A 22,723-nucleotide genomic window follows, 5' to 3' on the forward strand; every position below is an offset into this window, starting at 1 on the left:
TGGTGCGATCTCGGCTCACTGCACCCTCTGCCCTCCCAGTTTCAAGTGATCCTCCTGCCTCAGCCTCCTGAGTAGCTGGGATTACAGGCAGCTGCCACCATGCCGCGCTAATTTTTTTTGTATTTTTAGTAGAGACGGGGTTTCACCATGTTGGCCAGGCTGGTCTCGAGCTCCTGACCTCAAGTGATCCACCCCTGCTCTCCAGCATCCCTAAGTGCTGGCATTACAGGCATGAGCCACCAAACCCAGCTTATTTCTTTTTCTTGACTGTATTGGCTGCAATGAACCTCCAGTACACTGTGAAACAGAAGTGGTGAGAGTAGCCATCTTTGTTTTGTTGCTGGTCTTAGGGAAAAAGCATTCAGTCTTTCACCATTAAATATGATACTATCTACAGTTTTTTCAGAGACATCCTTCACTGGGCTGAAGAATTTCCTTTCTAATCCTAGTTTTCTCAAAGTGACTACCCAGAATGAAGGTTAGATCATCAAATGCTTGCCTCCCCTGCCCCCAATTTTCTGAGATGATCATATAGTTTTTTTTACTTAATGTAGTGAATTACAACGATTGCTTTTTAAATGTTAAACCAACTTTGCATTCCTGAAATAAACCCCAGTTAATTATGATGTATTTTTTAATAAACTGTTACATTCAATTTACTAAAATATGGTTAGAACTTTTGTATGTATGCTCATGTGAGTTATTTCTGTGTAGTCTTCTTACCTCACAATGTCTGTCTAGTTTGAGTAAGAAGGTAATGCTGAGCTCACAAAATAAGTGAGGAAGTACTTCTTCCTCTACAATTTTCTGGAAGTGTTTGTATAGAACTGGTCTTAATTCTTCCTTAAACGTTTAACAGAATTTACTTGTGAAGTCATCTGGGTCTGAAGTTTATTTCGGGTTTTTTTTTGGTGTGGAAATATTGTAATCACAAATTCAATTTCTTTAACAGATACAGGGTTATTTCAGGTTGTATATTCTTCTTGAGTGAAGTTTGGTAGTATGTGTCTGTCAAAAAATTTGTCCAATTCATCTCTGTTTTAAAATGTATAGGCATAAAGTTATTCACAGTATTCCTGTTATCCTTTTATATCTGTAGGCTCTGTAATGATGTCACTTCTGTCTTTCCTGATCTCAATCAGCACAGTTAGAGCTTTATCAATTTTATCGATGTTGCCACAGAACCAATTTTTTTAACTTAAATTAGTTCCATGGCAACATCGATAAAATCAATTTTCATTGATTTTTGTCTAATTAGTAGAAAGTTTAAAAACAATTTCCACACTGATCTTTATCATTTCCTTTACTGTAATTGCTTTCATTTGACATCAAAATCATTTTCATTGATTCTAATAAGTAGAAAGTTAAAAATAATATCCACACTGATCTTTAGTATACCCTTTCCTGTAATTACTTTAGTTTAATCTGCTCTTCCTCTAATGCCTGAAGGTAGAAATGGAAGTGAATGATTTGAGATCTTTCTTCTTTTCTTATGTAGGCATTCAGGGCTATAAATTCTTTCTGAGTTCTACTTCAATAGTATCCCACAAATTCTTTTTTCTTTATTTATTCTGTTAAGAGACAGGGTCTCACTCTGTTGCCCCATGTTGCCCCAAGCTACAGTGGCATAATCATAGCTCACTGGCCTCAAATTTCTGGGCTCAAGTGATTCTCCTTTCCAGTAGCTAGGACTATAGGGATGTGTCACCATGTCTGGCTAATTTTTTTTAAAACATGTTTGTAAAGACAGGGTTTTGCTATGTTGCCCAAGCTGGCCTTGAACTCCTGGCCATAAGTGATCCTCCCACTTCAGACTCCCAAAGTGTTGGGATTACAGGCATGGGCCACCACAACCAGCCCCACAAATTCTGATATGTTGTTTTCATTTTGATTCAGTTCAAAAGACTTTATAATTTCCCTTTTGATCTCTTCCTTGAACCATAAATTATTTAAAATTGTGTTGTTTAGTTTCCAAAGACTAGATTTTCCCCCATTTTGTTAATAGTTTCAAGTTGAATTACACTGTGATCAGAGAACATATTTTGAAGGATCTCAACCCTTTTAAATTATTGAGACTTTTTTGTGGCCCAAAACATAGTCCATCATGAAAAATGTTCTGTAGACATTTGAGTAAACTGAGAATAATATGTTATTGTTGGGTGGAAATTCTGTAAATGTTAATTAAGTAAAATTGGTTGACAGTATTGTTCAAGTCTACTATATATCCCTATGATTTTCTGTCTGCTTGTTCTATCATTTACTGAGAGAAGAGTAAGTATCCAACACAAATTGTGGATATGACAATTTCTCCCTTGAATACGATCAGTTTTTGTTTCAAGTATTTTGAAATTCTGTTATTAGGGGCATAAATGTTTAGAACTATTACATCCTCTTGATTAACTGCCCTCTTTATCATTTTGTAATGACATCCTTTATCCCTGGAAATACTCTTTGCTTGGGTCTTGTCCAATATTAATATAGCCACATAATGCTCTTTTGACTACTGCAAGCATGGTGTATCTTTTTCCATCCTTTACTTTTAGCCTATTTGTGTCTTAATATTTAAAGTAGGTTTCTTGCAGGCAGGAGATGGTTAACTCTTGTTTTTTTAATCCAATCTCACCATTTCTGCTGCTGCTTTTTTTTTTTTTTTTTTTTTTTGACGGAATCTTGCTCTGTTGCCAGGCTGGAGTGCAGTGGCACGATCTCAGCTCACTGCCACCTCTGCCTCCCAGGTTCAAGCAATTCTCCTGCCTCAGCCTCCTGAGTAGCTGGGACTACAGGCGTGCATCACCATGCTCGGCTAATTTTTGTATTTTTGGTAGAGACAGGGTCTCAACATGTTGGCCAGGATGGTCTCGATCTCCTGACCTCATGATCCTCCCGCCTCGGCCTCCCAAAGTGCTGGGATTACGGGCGTGAGCCACCATGCCCAGCCCATTTCTGCTTCTTAAATGTGTTTAGGTCTTCTAGATTTTATGTGATTATTGATATGGTTAGGTTTAAGTCTATTATATTTTGCTATTTGCTTTACATTTGTCCCATTTTTTTCTCTTTTTATGCTTTCTTCTGAATAAGTAAGTATAGTTTCTAATTCCATTTTATCTCCTTTGTTGGCTTCTTAGCTACAACTCATTGTTTCACAGGATTGTGTTAAGATTTATAGTATTTAACTTTAACTTACCATGGTCTTCCTTCAGGTGATATACCACTTCATGTACAGTACAGGAACTTTACCAAGAATCACATCTTGCCCACCTAAGTTTCTAGACCTGAGGTATACTACGTCTTTGTCAAAATGGGAGAGAAGCAAGTACTAGAAAAACATAAAAGAAACAGTAACAACAAACTGAGACCTCCTCCTTAGCTTCATTTAAAAAGAAAGAATTGAAAAGGAATTAGATATTTAAAAATTAAAACTCTGTAACTGGACCACCTGGGTTTGAATTCTATTTCTGCCTGTTACATATTGTATAACCTTGGGCAAGTTGGTTAGCCTCTCTGTGCCTCAGTTTCTATATCTTTACAATGAAAGTAACAGAAACATCCAATGAGTTAATACAGGTAAAATGCTTAGAACACCAAGCATCTATTAAATGCTCAGTGTATTATTATTCACACTGTATAAGACAATATTTTCTAACTCCCTATACCTTATCTTGTTTACACAGCCCCCACACAAGGTTACTCTGCTCCAAGTGAATCAGTAAGGAGATTAACTATAGTTAGACTCTTAGTTGCAAAAAAATCAAATTACCTCAAATATCATTACATATATGATACTATTTATTGAACATTTGTTATACGCTTAGCATTGTTCTAAGCTTTCCATGTGTCATTCTCACTTAATCCTCACATCAACCCAGTGAGAAAAAGTATTGTTATGATGCTCATTTTACAGATGAGAAATGAGATAGAGAGTTTAAGCGATTTGCCCAAGGTTGCAGGGGCTGGTAAAAAAGCCAGAATTCTAATGTCAAATGTCTGACACCAAAGCCTACAATCTTTCCTGGGGGTGGGGAGGAATGAATGCAGTCTCAAGAAGGGCAGGAGCCACAGAAGTACTAAAGGAAGAACAGTATCTACAGTGCCAGAAACTAGAATCTTCACTCTCATGTTCCATACCTCTCTCTCAAACCACATGGTTTCTCTCAGAATTTTGCACTTCTCTCAGCACACATGCCCTACTCTTTTACAGTTACCAAATGGCTTCCTCATCTCCTTTATCATTTCTGTAATTCATAGCTTCTGCTTACATCTACTTTCCATTCCCTTAAACTTTAGTTTTACAGGACTCTACACCAACACATCTTTGCAGCTTCAGCTCCCATGGTTCAATGGTAAATTAACTCCATGTTTTCTATAACTGACTATATAAATTTTCCCAGGTGGTTGATGGATTAGCAACCCTTAGGTCAAATGCCCACTGCTGGACCAATCCACTGCAATACAGTTTTATATGGTTAAAAAAATAGCTATTGAGGTCTGTTCTTCTGCAATGTACTGTAGAAAAAGCAGATTTCCTCCAAAGGAACTGTGGGCAAGCCAGAATTATAAATGACATATCTAGGATACTGACTCAGTTAAATCACTACTACTCTGGGACTCAAAAGTCTTGCCAGGATTTCTAATCTACTTAGTTATAGTAGTTAAGTAGTTATAAATACAAAATTTGGTTGTTACTAAGGGGATCATATAATTTACAGCATCACACAAGACATGAAATACAGGTCCAGTGATTATTAAGTCAAAGGTTGCCATACTCCATTCAAGAGTACCACAACTGAGGAGGAAAACCCACTATTATCTATTATTTCAAATACTGTTCAGAGTTAGAAGTAGTATCAATGACCCTATTCATCCTTATAGCTATATCTTTTAGGCCATATTGGAATGAAGCAGATGAGGTGGCTAGGTTTGTTGACTTCATTCCTACAGCCAGTTCAGCTGTCCAAACTGTTTAGATAAACAAGAGCAGCACAGCTGGCTTCATTAGCACTGCCTGTTCCCTTAAGTCCAAACCTTCAAAGTGGTTATCTTTAAAAACCTTTTGGCAATGAGTTCTATCTGTCACCTTTTGGATCTCTTGAAGAAAGGAAATAGAGTGACACGCTAAGTTAGTGAATAACAATATGTACTATCATTTCAATTCTAATTTCCCCTGCTTCATTTCTAAGGGCTGAATATTTAGTCCCACCTCATCAAAGGTACTGTATTTCCCGCCACATCCCAAACAAACTCTTCAATCCAAATCGTGCCAACAACACCTAGTTCTTGTTGCCACATCTTGAGTCATGCTGTTTCAACAATCAGTATGTTCTTTCCACATAAATGAAACACATTCCTTAAGGACCACTCCTGTCCTCACTGAGCCTCTTCTTCTGTGACCTGCTAATGCTCTTCAATCTGACACAAAACAACATATTGTTTTATGTTATTTACTGTGGTTTCACATATAAGACTGTCTCTGACCAAGAAGACATGAACAACAATACTTTTATGATAACACTCTCAAGTACTGTGCTTACAAGAAAACATTTAAAAACGCCAGTGGCCAAAATAAGCAAGTCAGAAGCAGAGTTTCTTATCCATAAGATATCCTCAAAATGTTGCTCTTTAAGTAGACTTATTCCTGTCCCTCCAGCTTTAAGAGATAGGATCTAAACTACAAAAACATACAAAAATATATCAGCATATCAAAATTGCAAAAAAAAAAGAAAAAACTTACTAATCACCCACCTACAAACCCCTAAACTATCTATAAAGATTTCAGCACATACACAAAAGTGTAGCTTAAGAAAAGCAACAGAAAACATACAGATTTGTCATGTAAGCTAATTCCAGAAGGCAAAAAAATGTTCTAGACAAATCCTGGAAATCTAAATCAGGACTGGAAGAGGTATAACGAATAATTTACTCCAGTGACCCTAGAGATCTAGAATAACCACAGATGCAACAGAATCTGGGCTATAATTACACTTGATCTTCAAAATTCTGAAAGAAAGAGTAAAAGAAATCCTTACAATGATCCTATGAGAAGGCACTATTAATACCCAATTACAAATAAAAAAGCTGAATGTTAAACAAATTAAGTAACTTGCCCAGATTCATACAGACTTTCATCAAAGAATTATAACCATTGTCTATCCTTAAAAAATTTATTTAATTTTAACTTATTAATTATATGTCTGATCCCAAAAACATGTAGATACTTATCAGAAATTTAAGGAAACATAAAATTGAAATTTAGTTTTGACATTCACATTCCTTTCAATGCAAATTTAAGATATACAACTATTAGCCGACGGCAGTGGCTCACACCTGTAATCCTAGCACTTTGGGAGGCCAAGGCGGGTGGACTGCCTAAGCTCAGGAGTTCGAGACCAGCCTGGGCAACATGGTGAAACTCTGTCTCTACTAAAACACAAAAAATCAGCCAGGCATGGTGGCATGTGCCTGTAATCCCAGCTATTTGGGAGGCTGACACAGGAGAGTACCTTGAACCTGGGAGGTGGATGTTGCAGTGAGCCAAGATTGTGCCACTGCACTCCAGCCTGGGCGACAGAGTGAGACTCTAACTCAAAAAAAAAAAAAAAAAAAGATATCCATCTATTAGAAAATAAAACTGATAATTTTTGACTAGACCTAACCAAAATCTATAGCTATATTGTGTTCCTAGCCAGCACATTTGAGCATATCACTACTTGTTCAAAAATCATTATTGTGGTCAAGCGTGGTGGCTCATGCTGTAATCCCAGCACTTTGGGAGTCTGAGGCAAGAGGATTACTTGAGCCCAGGAGTTTGAAACAAGCCTAGGCAACAAAGTAGAGACTATGTCTCTACAAAAAAACAAAAAAATTAGCCAGCTGTGGTGGTGTGCACCCGTAGTCCCACCTACTTGGGAGGCTGAGGCAGGAGGATCACTTAAGTCTGGGAGGTCAAGGCTGCAGTGAGCTGTGATCATACCATTGGAATCCAGTCTGGGTGAGAGAGTGAGACCCTATCTCAAAAGGAAAAAAAATCATTAATGTCATTTAACTTTTTGACAATTGTTTAACCACTTGGGTAAAAAGACAAAAATTAGATCTTACATTAAAATAAGATGAATTAAAAATGAAAAATATTTAAGCCATAAAAATACTAGAAGTAAACATAGGTGAATTTTAAAATATATTTTGACATAGGAAAGGCTTTCTAGGACTCACAGTAGAAACAGAAACAAAAGAAGAGATTGATCATCTGATTAAAGGTGGCGCTGGCCGGGTGCGGTGGCTCATGCCTGTAATCCCAGCACTTTGGGAAGCCGAGGCAGGTGGATCACGAGGTCAGGAGTTCAAGACCAGCCTGGCCAAGATGGTGAAACCCCGTCTCTACTAAAAATACAAAAAAATTAGCCAGGCGTGGTGGCAGGCGCCTGTAATCCCAGCTACTCGGGAGGCTGAGGCAGAGAATTGCTTGAACCTGGGAGGCAGAGGTTGCAGTGAGCCAAGATCGTGCCACCGGCACTTCAGCCTGGGCGGCAGAGCAAGACTTCGTCTCAAAAAGAAAAAAGGCGCAAGACAGTGAAATACATGTATTTCATCAATTCTTAGATGTGCATTTTCTTACCTTTTAAAATCTCTGAAAGTAAGATGCCTCTTAAATTCGAATGTCATATTCTTATTTTTAGATGTACATAAATAGTGCATCTTGCAACTGAAGCCATTTTAGATTCAATGAAATATAGTAAGTTGGGTAACAAAAGATAAAACAAGGAAAAGTAAAACAAGAGACAAAGAGTTAATATTTTTAATACATAAAGACTTCCTACACATTAATGTGAACTAGTAGGGTGCTTCAACTGCATTGGTTAATTTCTTAAGTTAGGGATTAACTGTATTAGTCTTCATATGCTTTTTTTTAAGACAGGGGTCTCCTTCTGTTGCCCAGGCTGGAGTGCAGTGGCTCAATCATGGCCACTGCAGCCTTGACCTCCCAGACTCCAATTCTCCAGCCTCAGCCTCCTGAGTAGCTGGGACTACAGGCACACACCACCATACCTGGCTAATTTTTTGCATTTTTTTGTAGAGACAGGGTTTCACCACATTGCCCAGGCTGGGTCTTAAACTCCTGGGCTCAAGCAATCCGCCCACCTTGGCCTCCCAAAGTGCTGAGATTACAGGTGTGAGCCACCGCGCCTGACTCTATACACTTTTTTGTATAACTATTTCATTAAAAGACTTAAAAGATTGAGCAAAAAGAATGGGTAGGATGTGAAAAGAAAATTGGAGAAAGTAGTATAATATCACACATATGAAAACAGTACTTTCATTGAAAATGTTTAAAATGCAAATTAAGGCTGGGTGTAGTGGCTCACATCTTTAATCCCAGCACTTTTGGGAGGCCGAGGTGGCTGGATCACTTGAGGTCAGGAGTTCAAGACCAGCCTGGCCAACATGGTGAAGCTCTGACTCTACTGAAAATACAAAAATTAGCCAGGCATGGTGGTAGGCACCTGTAATCCCAGCTACTTGAGAAGCTGAGGCAGGAGAATCTTGAACCCAGGAGGCGGAGGCTGCAGTGAGCCGAGATCACCACTGCACTCCAGGCTGGGCGACACAGTGAGACTCTGTCTCAGAAAAAAAAAAAAAAAAAAAACCCACAAATTAAAACACAGAGCACTTATTACATAACACATCAACATATATACGTTTTTAAAGCTAACTGCCAAGTGATTAAGGGCATAGAGAAACAAACATGTACACCATAAGCGAGTATGCAAACATACTTAACCTCCAAATAACTCCCTTTTTAGGAATTCATCAAAAGGAAATTATGTAAGTACAGGAAGAGCTATAAAAAAAGATGTTAACTCTATCACTGTTATACTATCTAAAAGAAACAACCTAAATGCTCAAGAGTTTAAATAATGATACACTCACACAATACAATGCTACCATTAAAAATGATAGTAGAAACTATCTTTGAATGCAATACAATTATCCCCAGAAATATACAAATACTTTTAAATAAGTACAAGAATTTTTTTGCTTATTTTTATTTTTTATGGTTTCATTTTTTACTTTTGAGATACATGTACAAATATAATGTACATATATCTAAGGTATTCTATGTGATGAATTTTACAATGTAGACACCCATGTAACCACCAAATATGGTGAAATCCCGTCACTAAAAAAAAAAAAAAAAAAAAAAAAATACAAAAATTAGCTGGGCATGGTGGCATGTGCCTGTAATCCCAGCTACTCGGGAGGCTGAGGCAGGAGAACTGCTTGAAGCAGGACCTGGGAGGCAGAGGTTGCAGTGAGCTGAGATCACGCCACTGCACTCCAGCCTGGGCTACAGCATCAAAAAAAAAAAAAAAGAAAAGAAAAGAAAAAGAAAATATAGACATTTCTAGCACTCTAGAAGGTCCCTCTTTGTTGTTCCTCTTACCTTTCTAGCCCCAACTCCTAAACACCATGCTCATGCTTCTATCACCATACATGAGTTTGACCTTGCCCTAAACTTTATGTAAATGAAGTCATGGAGTATGACTTCATGGAGTAAGTACTCTTTTGTGTCTGGTTTCTTTTGCTCACCATTTTATCTGTGATAGTCACCCATGTTTGCTGAGTATAGCCATAGTTCATTCTTTTCCAGTACTGTACAGTGTTACACTATAAGGCTATACCACAAATTATTTATCCCCTTTTTTTGTTGTTGTTGACAGACATTTGGGTTGTTTCCAGCTGGAAGTGATCACGAAGCTGCTATGGACATGCCCTGTTTGCTATGTTTTGGCGGTTCATAACTTATTTTTATTTTCTTGCCTCTTAATTTCATTTTAACTACTTCTATTATAAAATAAAAAGGATCAAACAACCAGAAAATAATAAAGAAAAAAAGATCTGCTATCCCACCACACAGACAACTACTCAACATTTTTAACATTTATAGTTCACATAACTGAGATCTTGCTATACATGCTATCCTTTTTCTAAATCAACTCCTTTAGTTATTTTTTCCCTTTTTTCTCTCCCTCTCCCTATTTTAGACCAACAAGAAAACAAACACTTACATTTAGTGTGCAACATTTTCCACCTTACAAAATCATCGAAACACATACAGACATAAAGGTTTCGGAGTTGTTTGCTTCATACAAATACTTGGTATATCCCTCTGCATCTTGCTCTTCCCAAATATTATGGCAACGCTGTCACATCACTGATTATTTTTCCTATCTTTAACAGCTTTACTGAGATGTAATTCACATACCATACAATTCACCCATTTAAAATGTACAAGTCAATGGTTTATAGCATATTCACAGAGGTACAACCATCAACACGGTCAATTTTAGAACATTTTCATCATCTCAGAAAGAAATCCATACCCTTTAGCTACCACCCCCTTACCCCTGCTACTGGCCTAAGCCACTAATCTGTTTTCTACCTCTATCTGCTGTTCTAGGAGAGGAACTGCTGGGTCATATGGTAATGCTACGTTAAATTATTTGAAGAAGTGCCACATGGTCTTCCAAAGAAGCCACATCCATTTACATTCCCACAAGTGTATGAGGATCCCAATTTCTTAACATCCTTGCCTACACTTATTATCTAACTTTTTCATTCAAGTCATCCTAGTGGTGTGAAGCGGTATCTCACTGCGCTTTTGATTTCATTTTCCTGATAGCTAATAATGTCGAGCATGTTTTCATGTGCTTATTGGCCACTTGTTTATCTTTGAGAAATTTCTATTCAGCTCCTTTGCCTGTTTTTAAATTAAGTTGTCTTTTTATTATTGAGTTATAGGAGTGTTTATACATTCTGACTACAAGTTTCTTGTTAGATATGACTTGCAAATATTTTCTCCAATTCTGTGTATTGTCTTTTCACATTCTTGATGGCATCCTTTGAAGCACAAAAAATTTAATTTTTAAGTTCAATTTACCTCTTGCTTGTTTTGTTGCTCCTGCTTTTGGTGTCACTTGGTGTCATATGTAAGAATCCTTTACCTATTCCAAGGTCATAAAGATTTACCCCTATGTTTCCTTCTAATGTACATGTCCTCTGATGCACATATATACTGATTTCTATCAGGTCTATCCCCAGACATGAAACTGGTGGATCACAGAGCATATACAGATACAGTTTTAGGCAAATGCTGCCAAAGAATTTTCCAAAGTGGCTGTACCAATTTTCAAACCCACTTGAAATGTATAAGGGTTCCAAATGCTCTACATTCTTGCCAACACTTTGTATTTCAGATTTTTAAACTAACACCATTCTGGTGGGTATGTAGTGGCATCACATTATAGTTTTAATTGGCAGTTTTCTAAAAATTATGTATCAGTACTTTTTAACCTTGGCCATCTGAACAATTCATTTTCTGAATACCTGTTCTAGTCTTTTGTCCATTTGTTTTAAAACTGGGTTGCCTGATTCTTTTGCATTGGTTTGCATACTTTTAAATATACTCTATATATAAGTCCTCTGACAGATATAAGTATTGCAAACACCTTTTCCAGTGTGTTACTTGCCTTTTCCTTCTCTTAACAGTATTGTTTAATGAATAGATGTTCTTATTTAATGAAATACAGTCTTTTCTTTTCTGGTTAGTACTTTTTGCATCCTGGTTTAAAAAGCCTTTGCCTCCAACCGGGTCATACAGATATTTTTCCATGTTTTGTTTTAGAAACTTTCATATTAAATCTATAGTTCCTTCAAGGAACAAAGAATCCCTACGTTACAGAATTATTTCTGATAATGGGGGAAAAAAAAGAAAGCTTTACAACTGATTTCATGAAGTCAGCGAAACTTTGAATTCAAAATATACCCATGTAAACCTCACTGATAAATGTAGATCTTAAAGAACTCTAAGACACCAGCAAGTCAAATTCAGCAATGTGGGTGAAAAAATGTACCACAGCTAAATAGGGGTTAACTCAGGAATGCAAAGATGGTTCAACAGGAGATAATCTATTAATGTAATACATCCTATTAACAGATTAATGGAAAAGATGATCTCTACCTGCAAAGAAAAAGCACTTGATGAATTCAACATTTTATGTTTAAAAAAAAAAAAAAACTCTTAGAAAACTAGTATGACAAAGCATTTCTTAATCATATCTACCAAAAGTCTTAAGTTATTTATCAAAACCAATAGTAAGGCATTATAATTAATGATGAAATATTAAAGGTACTCCTACTAAAATCAGGAACATGGCCGAGTGCAGTGGCTCACGCCTGTAATCCCGGCACTTTGGGAGGCCAAGATGGGCGGATCACGAGGTCAGGAGATCTGAGACCATCCTGGCTAACATGGTGAAACCCTGTCTCTACTAAAAAAAACAAAAAATTAGCCGGATGTGGTGGCACGCAACTGTAGTCCCAGCTACTTGGGAGGCTGAGGCAGGAGAACCACCTGAACCCAGGAGATGGAGGTTGCAGTGAGCCGAGATCGCGCCACTGCACTCCAGCCTAGGCGACAGAGTGAGACTCTGTCTCAAATAAATAAATAAATAAATAAAATAAATCAGGAACATAAAATTCAGAACCATGTATCTCAAGCGAGCCCTTACTGCTGCCTGGCAATCATACTTTCCCTCTTCTATTCACTTTTTTACTCTTTGACAAGTGACTATGTCATGTATTATTCCTTCTCAAACCTCTAATACATATTCCCATTCTTCCTTACTCTCAGATGATGAGCTTGGCCTCTATACACAAAGGTAAATTGAAACACTCATGAGAACGTTCTCAAGCTACCACCATCATGTGTCTATCCATATACTTTGTCTTCTCTCCTATTTCTATAGTAACTCTCCCTACTCCTGGTGAAGCAAAGGCTAATCCTTCTGCTTGTATAAGATCAGGTGTCAGCAAACCACAGTCCCACACTGCTTATGCTTGATTTCACTTGACAACAGCAAAGCTGAGTAGCAGTAATGGATTGTATTGCCCAAAATGCCTAAAATACTACCTAACCTTCAAAGAAAAAGTCTGCTGACCTCTAAACTAGATCATATCTCCTCTCCATATAATCATGGACACTGCTGGTTGAAAGCGCCCACTAAATTCAGTGTAGAAGAAATAAAGTCAATACAAGATACATAAAATATCAGGGACATAGCAGATATACTGAAGACAAAAGATCTTAGGGCCAGGTCACATATGAAGGATGAAGATTTTGAATGGCATAAGACTTTTCAACAACCACTTCAAACTAGAAAATCAGGCCAGGCACAGTGGCTCACACCTGTAATCCCAGCACTCTGAGAGGCCGCGGTAGGCGGATCACTTGAGGTCAGGAGTTTGAGACTGGTCTGGCCAACATGGTGAAACACCATCTCTACCAAAAATACAAAAATTAGCCGGGTGTGGTGGCGCATGCTTGTAATCCCAGCTACTTAGGAGGCTGAGGCAGGAGGACCACTTGAACCCAGGAGGTGGAGGGTGCACTGAGCCAAGATCATATCACTGCTCTCCAGCCTGGGGGACAGAGGAGACTCTGTCTCAAAAAAAAACAAAAACAAAAACAAAAAAACCAAAACAACTAGAAAAGTATAATCATCTGCTAAATTTGAAGATGATTTTTACCTTGGAATTCTATACCTATCCCCGCCATATTATCAACCAGGTGTCAAGGTAGAAGGAAAATATTTTCAGCAATACACACATCTCACAAATTTTACCTCTTCATATACTCTTTCATGGAAGTTACCAAAGGATGCATTTCACCAAAACAAAGGAGTAAATCAAGAAAGCGGAGGATATGGATCCAGAGATCACAGGAAAATGGCAAAAAGAATTCTCAGAATCAGCCAGGCGCAGTGGCTCACGCCTATAATCCCAGCACTCTGGGAGCCCGAGGTGGGCGCATCACTTGAGGTTGGGAGTTCGAGACCGGCCTGACCAACATGGAGAAACCCTGTCTCTCCTAAAAATACAAAATTAGCTGGGTGTGGTGGCACATGCCTGTAATCCCAGCTACTCGGGAGGCTGAGGCAGGAGAATCGCTTAAACCCGGGAAGCAGAGGTTGTGGTGAGCCGAGATCACGCCATTGCACTCCAGCCTGGGCAACAAGAGCAAAACTCCTGTCTCAAAAAAAAAACAAAAAAAAAAACAACAGAATTCTCAGAATCATGATGAAGGGAAGTCACAATTATAGCTACACAGCATAAGTGGAAGGCAAAAGTGCAGATTTGAGCAAGAAGATAGCTCAAGAAGAATTTTCATTTTTTTTTTAAAAACTGAATGGTCAATCAATTACCTGATGTTTGATGATATTGGGACAGTTTGTAGAAAAAAAAATTAGAGACAAATAGGAAACTAAGAAATAAAAAGAAATCAACTCCAAGAAATATAATCATAGTACACTGTAAGGTTCCACTGTAAACATATTTACAAAGTCATAATAATGTAAACAACGAATGCTGATTTAATCAAAAGCATGACTATATTGGGAAGACACGGGAAAGAAATTTCAAGGTGGCATAAGAATCCTAAAGCATAGACTCATCTACCACTGAAGAAAGCCAATAGACAACAGCTAAAATTGAAAAACAGGAAAACTGAAAAACAGGGCCAGGCGTGGTGGCTCACACCTGTAATCCCAGCACTTAGGGAGGCCAGGGAGAACGGGTGGATCACTTGAGGTCAGGAGTTCACAGCCTGGCCAACATGGTGAAAACCCGTCTCTACTAAAAATACAAAAATTAGCCAGGCATGGTGGCACATGCCTGTAACCCCAGCTACCTGGGAAGCTGAGGCAGGAGAATCAGTTGAACCCAAGAGGTGGAGGCTGCAATGAGCCAAGATCGCACCACTGCACTTCAGCCTGGGCGATAGAGCAATACTCTGTCTCAAAAAATAAATAAATAAATAATAAAACTGAAAAACAAACAGTAAAAGTATATAATTTTTAAATATGTAAATAAATAGAAGAAACACCTATGGTTGCTCTGAAAGCAGGACACAGGAGGGAAAGTCATAAAGACATGAGGCAGAGGACCGGAGTTTTAATTACAGGTTATCTGAGTACCTGGCTTGGGGCCAGAAAAATTCAGATTTCAAATTTTGTTGAATTTCAGATTTTGTCAGATTTTGGAAGACTTGCATTGCCAGTTGGGCATCCCAAATCCAAATATTTAAAACTCAAACTGCTCCAATGAACATTTTCTTTGAGAGTCATGCTGGCACTCAAAAAGTTTAATATTTTGGAGCATTTTGGATTTCAGATTTTCAGATTTGGGATGCTCAACCTGTATAACCCTTGTAGTACAATTTTCTTTTTAACTGCACAGCTGTATAAATCAAATATTAATCTTTTTTAAAAAAAGGAACAAAACCAGGGGTCCTTTGATCACTTAATAACAATACCCCACAAATATCTGAGCATCACTACGTGTCAGATACTTTTCTAGGTGCTAGGAAGAGAACAGTGTACAAAATAAGCCCTTGTCCTCATGAAGCTTACAATCAGAGAGGGAGGCAGATAATAAACTAATGTACGTTTTAATGTCAGATAAAGCAATGATGTAAAAATAAATAAATAAAGCAAGGCAAAGGCACAGAGTATGATGGGGGATGCTATTTAATAAGGTTTTCAGAAAACACTTCTGCCAGAACAACAAAAGGAAATCAAACTAAAGAAAATCTGTTCTGAAAAAAAAAGGTCATGTAAGTGAAATAACAGAAAACTATCAATTAAATTCAAGATGAGAGATTCAAGTCTTTCACACTCCAAAGCAATGTATTATTCAAAAGCCAGTACCAAAAGTTTTTCTGTAATGAAATAAACTGCCAAGCCTCCTCAAGCTAAGTCATATGAACACTGCTATATCCATATAACTGTATGTATATATAGATCCTTCCCATATCCCTAACTAGCTACTCAGTAAAGTGACTATGTAAATTTATATTCAAACTTTTTTCTTTCCATAGAATAGGTAAATGTAACACATTTTAAATTCCAGTGTTTTATTTCTATTATGTAGTTAAAAGTTTTCCTAAATCAAAAGCTCAAGACATTAAACCAAAAAAGATTCCAGATTAATTCCAAGTTACTAAAATTTATCACACACAATCTTTATTCTCTCACTAAAAAGGATTCAATAGGAAATTTAAGACACATTTAAAGAAACAATTTACAGGGTAATGCAATACATTCATTTTCCTCTCCAAGGAACTTCACTCAGGCTGGGGTAGTTTCAAGCTATTTGAATTATCTTTCATTGAAAATTAACTTAAAAAAAAGTATTCATATTAAAGTGACAATTTTATTCCAAAAACAGTCGTTACACAACAAATATCTCATATTCAAAAAATGGACACACTTCAATATCTTATTTTCAAACTGTGTATCATTAAAATTAAAAGTAAACCCAAACTATGTGCCTATTTTACATAGCAAAAAAAAAAAAAAAAAGCATACTTTCGGAGAAAATGGGTTTAAAGTTTAACTCACAAATTTGATTCAATAAATTTCAATTAATAGTTTGGTTTATGGTTTAAAAGTTATTTAAAAATTTCTGAAAAAGCAGATTATCAAGGTATTGGTTCACTCACAGTCAGCCAGAAATAAAAAGGTGATATTTTAAAATTTTAGACCAAAAAAGAAATTTAGATTCCCTTATAAATAAATGCCGAGAGAATATTTTCAGCAAACATTCATTTAACTACATAAACCAAAAGAATAAGGCTGTCTAACCACATGTAAACTACGCATCATCTGACTTCAGGTAGAATGTTTATCTTTGGTATACTTGGTAACCAGAAACCCAAAGTATATAAACATAGGCATATTCTAAAAACAATTGTCTTAATGTTTTTGTTCGCTAGGCAATAATTCCCACAATTCTCAGAAAGAAAAAAACAATATCCTTAACCAAAAAGTTATCAGAGGAGTTTCTACTTCTTAAACTTTTAAACAAACATATTTGCCCACTTATCATTTAAGCTCCATCAGGGCACAGACCTGTCTCTTCCCCTGTTGTGTCCCCAACCTCTAGGGAACTAACTGGCACCAAGTAGGTACCCAATAAACATGTGCAGAATGAACTGAGTCTCTGGAAAAAGCTTAAGTGTTTTAAGTTGCAACAGGACAATTTCACCTATATATCCATCATTCACTACACTGAACTCTAATGACGTAATAAAAAGACTCGTACCAGGTATTTTAAAACACACGCAAAAATATATTACTCACATATGTATCTGACTCACAAAGCCAGTTTTTCAGTTATGTTTTCTCTCACGAAAATTTGTTGTATTCTTTCTAGTATTACAAATAAATATTAGAAAAGCATGTTGTGTTCTGACAATGCAAGCGTTATCTTCAAACTTACGTTGCAATCTGAAAAAATTCAGGCAAACTAAACAGTATTTCCAGAGTCCTGCCCCAAAGTATTACTAAAAGTCAAATTCCTTAATTCAATGAAAAGTGAAATAACGCACAGTGGCGCATGCCTGTAGTCCCAGCTTCTTGGGAGCCTGACGCGGGAGGATCGCTTGAGCTCAGGAGTCTGAGACCAGCCTGAGCCAAATAAGGAGAACCTATCTTAAAAGGAAAAAAAAAAAAGTGGAATATAATGGAAAAAACGCACATCTTACCGTTCAAAAATTATGCTGAATTTTAAAAAGAAAAAATGAACTACGCTTAAAATAAATACACTGAAATTGTTTATCCCAAATGGCATTAATGCCCTTACATTTTGATATTTAGATCTGCCTCAAAAGACCTTTGAAGAAGCTACATGATAAACTTCATGCCTACAAAGCTTGAGTTAGAGGTTATCTTTGTTAAAATAATACTGTTTGGATGCTCAGTTTTGGAAGTTTTCTCATAATTCTAAAGTAAGATATTTAGCCGTAAGAGTAATACACTTATGTGTATGATTCTATAGCACTTGTTCTATAGCACTTGTACAAGCATAATGATCTTGAGTGGAACAGGCTTTATAATGAGCAAGCTATGATCTGTCTAACAGCGATACTCTGCAAACACGGGCTGAAAAGTTTCCTAAAATTCTGATGGTCATCTTCAAAGAAACTTGAACAGGAATCGATCTAATGGTGGACACAGAAAAATACCCAAGTCAACTCATGAACACTGGTAAGAAAACAAGGCTCTCTATAGCAACTAAAGTGTTGGGAAAAAAAAATCCAGGGAGCATAAACGATAAAGCTCAATTAACTGCTGCTTGTGTGATTCCACTTTATGGTCTTAAATACACAGTAGGCATTAGATATTTCTTTTAGAGTTTTTTTTTTAACAGAAATTTAGTATTTCAATTGCCCCTCCTCCACAGCTAACATCAGTGCCCTTTCTTCCTCCTCCCTTACCCCTCCCAACTCAAACAAATTAACATTTGTACTAGGTACCTCCTATCAGCTCGCAGCTTCTTCCCAAACACGCCCACGTACACTGAAACTGGCCTGCGTCTACACAACACACAGCTACAGGAAAAGAGCTTCGACGGGGGGAGCTGGGGCGGGGGGGTAATAATTCGCTCCGCACAGGTTTACGGCTATTTTCCAGAAATTAGTTCCTCGCTCGTGGCTCGCGTTTCTTCCAAATCACCTCAAAAGCACGGTGTTTATGAGCCTACCTTATCCGATACTGCAATGGAATTCCGGATATTTGCAGACAGATCTCCCGGCTTTGCAAGTGTTTGATGAGATACGTTCGGAATCCCCTTTTTTTTCTAGAGCCCGGTTCCAGGCCGTAGAGCAAGCCGACCTGGGGCTGCGGCCCCTGCCCCACACCCGGGCCGCGCGCCCGGCCCGAGGCCAGCACAGGACGCAGCCCCTCCGGGGCCGGGGCTAGCGGGGGCCGCTCGGGCTGCGGGCCGCTCTGCAACAGGTCACCCTGACCGCGACTCCGCGGGTTCGCGGGCGGCCAACTCTGCGGCCAGGCTTCTGGGCGCAGCCGCCAGGGCCAGGGGAGGGGGTGTGGCCCGGCTTCTGCTGGTCCTGGCTCCGAGGTCCGGGATCGGGCTCACCTGAAGGGAGGCTGAGGCGCCGCTGGGCGCCAGAACAGAGCGGGCGGAGGCTTGGGGCTTCCGCCACCCAAGAGGGAGAGCGAGGCGGGTTCAAGGGGTCGCAGCGCCCCCGGCTTCAGGACGGCGCCCCCGAGCGGGGACCCCACTCTGGGCTCCGACTCTGAGAACCCGCGGCCGAGGGAGGCGCGCCCCCCAGCGCCCTTCTCCCTCAGCCTCAGCCCCAGCTCCGCAGCCCCCTCCCTGCGCGCAGGGCGAGCAGCCCCGGGGCCCGCGGCCGGGAGAGCCACACTCCGCAGCGCCGCCGCCGCCATTCCCCGCGCCGCCCGGGGGGCGCCGCGTACCCACCCTCCCTCCCTCCCTCCCTCCCTCCCCCCCCGCACCGCCCCGCGGCCTGAGCCCACCGACCTGTGCAGCCGCGGCCGTCGCCTCAGAGGATGGAAAGACGATGCCGACCTCACGCTTCACCGCCACGGCCGCCGCCGCCTAGAGTAGCACTCGTCGACCCGAACAGTCACCGTCTCTCATTCAGCGCCCGCAGCCGCAGCCGCCGCCGCCGCCGCCGCTGCCGCTCGGGGGAGGAGAGTGAGCTGGAACCACCCCGTCCGCGCCAGGGGTGGGGGACGAGAGCGGACCTGGCGGGGGCGCGCGCCAAGCGGGCGGGGCGGAGCCGCGCGCGCGCGCACCAACGGAGCGCGCTCGCGGGGGCTCTGAGAGCTGCAGCCGTCAGGGTCTTAACCTCGCGCTTCCCGCCCGCAGCTTTTCGGCCCCGCGGAGCCCAACTGCCGCCGGGGATCGGTGCCCGCAGCGCGCGCAGCCATCCGCAACCCCACCGCCCGGCGCCTGCTGAAAGGAGGGGCTCCCACCGGCCAAACAACGGGGGGGAAGGGGTGGGAGGATGGACAGGTGGGGCGTCCGCCACCGCCTGGCCACCCGCTCCCAGAACGCGGCCCTCTGTGAAATCCGCCGTGATGTCTGTGGCCTTCAGCGCCGGGCTCTTCACCTTTAAGGCCAGAGAACAAAGTCCGGAAGCACTTGGCCCCAAGATCAAATATCCAGCCCACGCCAGCGGTGTTTTTAGAAGTCACTGCGGACAAATGAGGGGGCTCCAAATGTGGAGAGTCACCCCACTGCCTTAGATAAGGTCATAAATTATGGTGATCAACATCCTCACACATTAAGATTCGGGAAGTGTTAGAAGTAGGCCTTTGTAAGATGTTACGCAGGGTACTACCCTTGACTTAAGGAGCAAATGACAGAAATTGGGCGGAAAGGTGTTGTTTCAGAGTCTACTAAATGGGTGGCCTACTTAAAGCTAGCACCATTTGATGCAGTGTGACTATTAACGGAAGGTTTTAAGTGAGCCGCCTTTGTATCTGCTGTCATTAGACCATTTGGAAATGGATAATTATTTGATGATCTGCAGTTCTTTCTCTAGGCAATGTGCAGTAGAATGTGGAAAGAATACTATGTACCAGCATTAAGTGTAAAACATGAAAGGACCAATAATTCACTATTCCCATTTGGTTTCTTTCCTCCCTTTAATAACCGCTGAACAGAACTGATTAATCTTGAACGTTGAAGAATGCTAATTATTTCCTCCTTTGATTGCCTTGTGTCATAGCCCTTTTACTCTAGTTGGGGACGCTAGAATGCCCTTCAACCTCCTTCTCTCAAATAGGGTTACTTTAAAGCACCCCAACGCAAAGTTAAGTCAAAAAGAAAAACAGCGAGGATAGGCAACAAAGTTCGTAGTGTTTCATTTTTATTCCATTTTACTTTCAAAGAAAGTCTTGAATCATGACGAAATCACTAGAAGAAGTAGAGCAATCAAAAGAAGAAAAAAAGCGTTCCCCCCCACCCAATATTTCAAATGACAAGAGTCCAAAAAAGAAAAGAAAAAGGAAGATGATTGGTAAAAAGGAGGGAAGTGCATTATGTATACAGAAAGTTTTCCCATAGATGTTAGTTGCTTCAAGTCCCAAATAAACAACAACAAACTGAATTAGCACTTGGAGGAAAAACCCCTTCCAGTTATTGAGTTGGGTAAATGTTTAGTCTTCTTAAAGTGTTACTAAGAGATTAAGGAAAATGTCGTTGGCTATATGCCAACAATAATACATGCAACATACATACCATTATCACACATAATTAACTGCTCTTAAGAAATATGAAAACTGAGGAACGGAACTCTTATGTTGTTAAATGTCATACAATTACTTGAAACTTGAATTAGGGTTTCATAGATATAAATGAGCCAGGGTCCCTACATCTGCCAATAATTTTCACAGCTTATTGTAAAAGCAGTGAAGTTTTCACTTGGACTTTGAAAAGAAAAAAACATATGACTCATGAGCAAGGCCATGGATACACTAAATTCTTATGCCTACTGAATTTGAGTTTGAATAATTACCCCAAATCTGTTTCTCACATTGATAACTTATAAAACAATACTTTTATTAACCTTAAGAGTTGTGTTAAGTTCAAATTTGTGAACTTGGTAAGCTTAAGAATTTGTATATAGGCCGGGCATGGTGGCTCACACTTGTAATCCCAACACTTTGGGAGGCTGAGGCAGGCAGATCACCTGAGGTCAGGAGTGCGAGACCAGCCTGACCAACATGGTGAAGCTGGTCGCTACTAAAAATACAAAAAAATTAGCCGGGCGTGGTGGTGGGCACCTGTAATTCCAGCTACTCAGGAGGCTGAGGCTGGGGAATCACTTGAACCCAGGAGGCAGTGGTTGCAGTGAGCCAAGATCGCACCACTGCACTCCAGCCTGGGCGACAGAGGGAGATACTATCTCAAAAGAAAAAAAGAATTTGTATATAAAAATAGAGAAAAAAGTTTGTCCTCAATATCTTTTATAAAATAAGTATCCCTTCCCATTCATTGATAAATGAAAGCAGTGGCTTTTTATACCAAATTTTCTTTACCAGAGCACTTTTATCACAATTAAATTCTGTATGTTGCTTTATGGATTCCAATTGCTTTTGCCAAAATACAAGAAATATGCAAAGTCTTAGTATAACAAAAAGTACTAATGTATAAAATAGAAATGCCATTATATGACATAGAAATCAATAAGAATTCAATATGCTTAAAAGTCATTTCAGAGGAATCACCATTACTTGTAATAGTTTTATTACTATCCATCCAAATTATTTCCAAGGGGCAAGCCAAGGAACTAATTTAGATATAGAACAAACAGTTCAAAGAGACCACCACTGCAGTAAACCAATCAACAAGCAACACAATTCATTACAGCTGTCAAAACAAAATCAAACTGGCATGGTAAGAAAGCTTATTTTTTCAGTAATAATTCTATTACAACCAAAAGAATTTCAGTAATAACATACACCTTTGTTATTTCTCTAACCTTTCATCTCTTTTTTCAAATGTATATAGTGGCTGGACATTTTGAAGAAATTTGTTGGTTGTGTTTATGATGTCACAATTTAAAATAAAGGCAAAGTTAGCATTCCCAAAATTCACCTTGAGGGAAAGGACGCATAAGGGAACTTCCAAGGGCTAGACAGACATTCTCCAGAAAACTGACACTATGGTACAAGGAGAGCCTGCTGTAATTCCCAATCGAGAGAGATATGTCACAAGTCTCCAGATACCAAAACAAAGATAATCAACAGTCCGTTTAAATCTGAGCACCATATTAATTTTACAGTTACATTTACAGTTAAGCTGCATCTCAAAGGGGCAACTCTATGTAGCGTGTTAAGCA

The 22,723-nt window shown here is 39.5% G+C and overlaps 2 protein-coding genes across 8 annotated transcripts in view; one reads left to right on the forward strand and one right to left on the reverse strand.

The window, feature by feature from the left end:
- Positions 1-19,690, reverse strand: part of RALGPS2 (Ral GEF with PH domain and SH3 binding motif 2) — a 186,791-nt gene extending 167,101 nt beyond the window's left edge. For 4 of the 7 annotated variants that reach the window (XM_009439001.5, XM_001155266.8, XM_054656212.2 and 1 more), the window contains exon 1: positions 19,393-19,513. The gene's annotated coding sequence lies outside the window, so the exon portion shown is untranslated. Of the gene's footprint in view, positions 1-18,594; positions 18,793-19,392 lie in introns of those variants that run through there. The other 3 variants (XM_001155326.8, XM_054656202.2, XM_009438990.3) reach the window with 3 other exon arrangements.
- Positions 19,422-20,500, forward strand: LOC104003891 (uncharacterized). The gene has a single exon (XM_054656233.2). It carries the CDS (start codon positions 19,422-19,424, stop codon positions 20,121-20,123), a length of 702 nt encoding a protein of 233 aa, XP_054512208.2. The 3' UTR covers positions 20,124-20,500.
- The last annotated feature ends 2,223 nt before the right edge of the window (positions 20,501-22,723 follow it).

The sequence above is a fragment of the Pan troglodytes genome, chromosome 1, assembly GCF_028858775.2.
Source record: "Pan troglodytes isolate AG18354 chromosome 1, NHGRI_mPanTro3-v2.0_pri, whole genome shotgun sequence".
Classification (NCBI taxonomy): Eukaryota; Metazoa; Chordata; class Mammalia; order Primates; family Hominidae; genus Pan; species Pan troglodytes.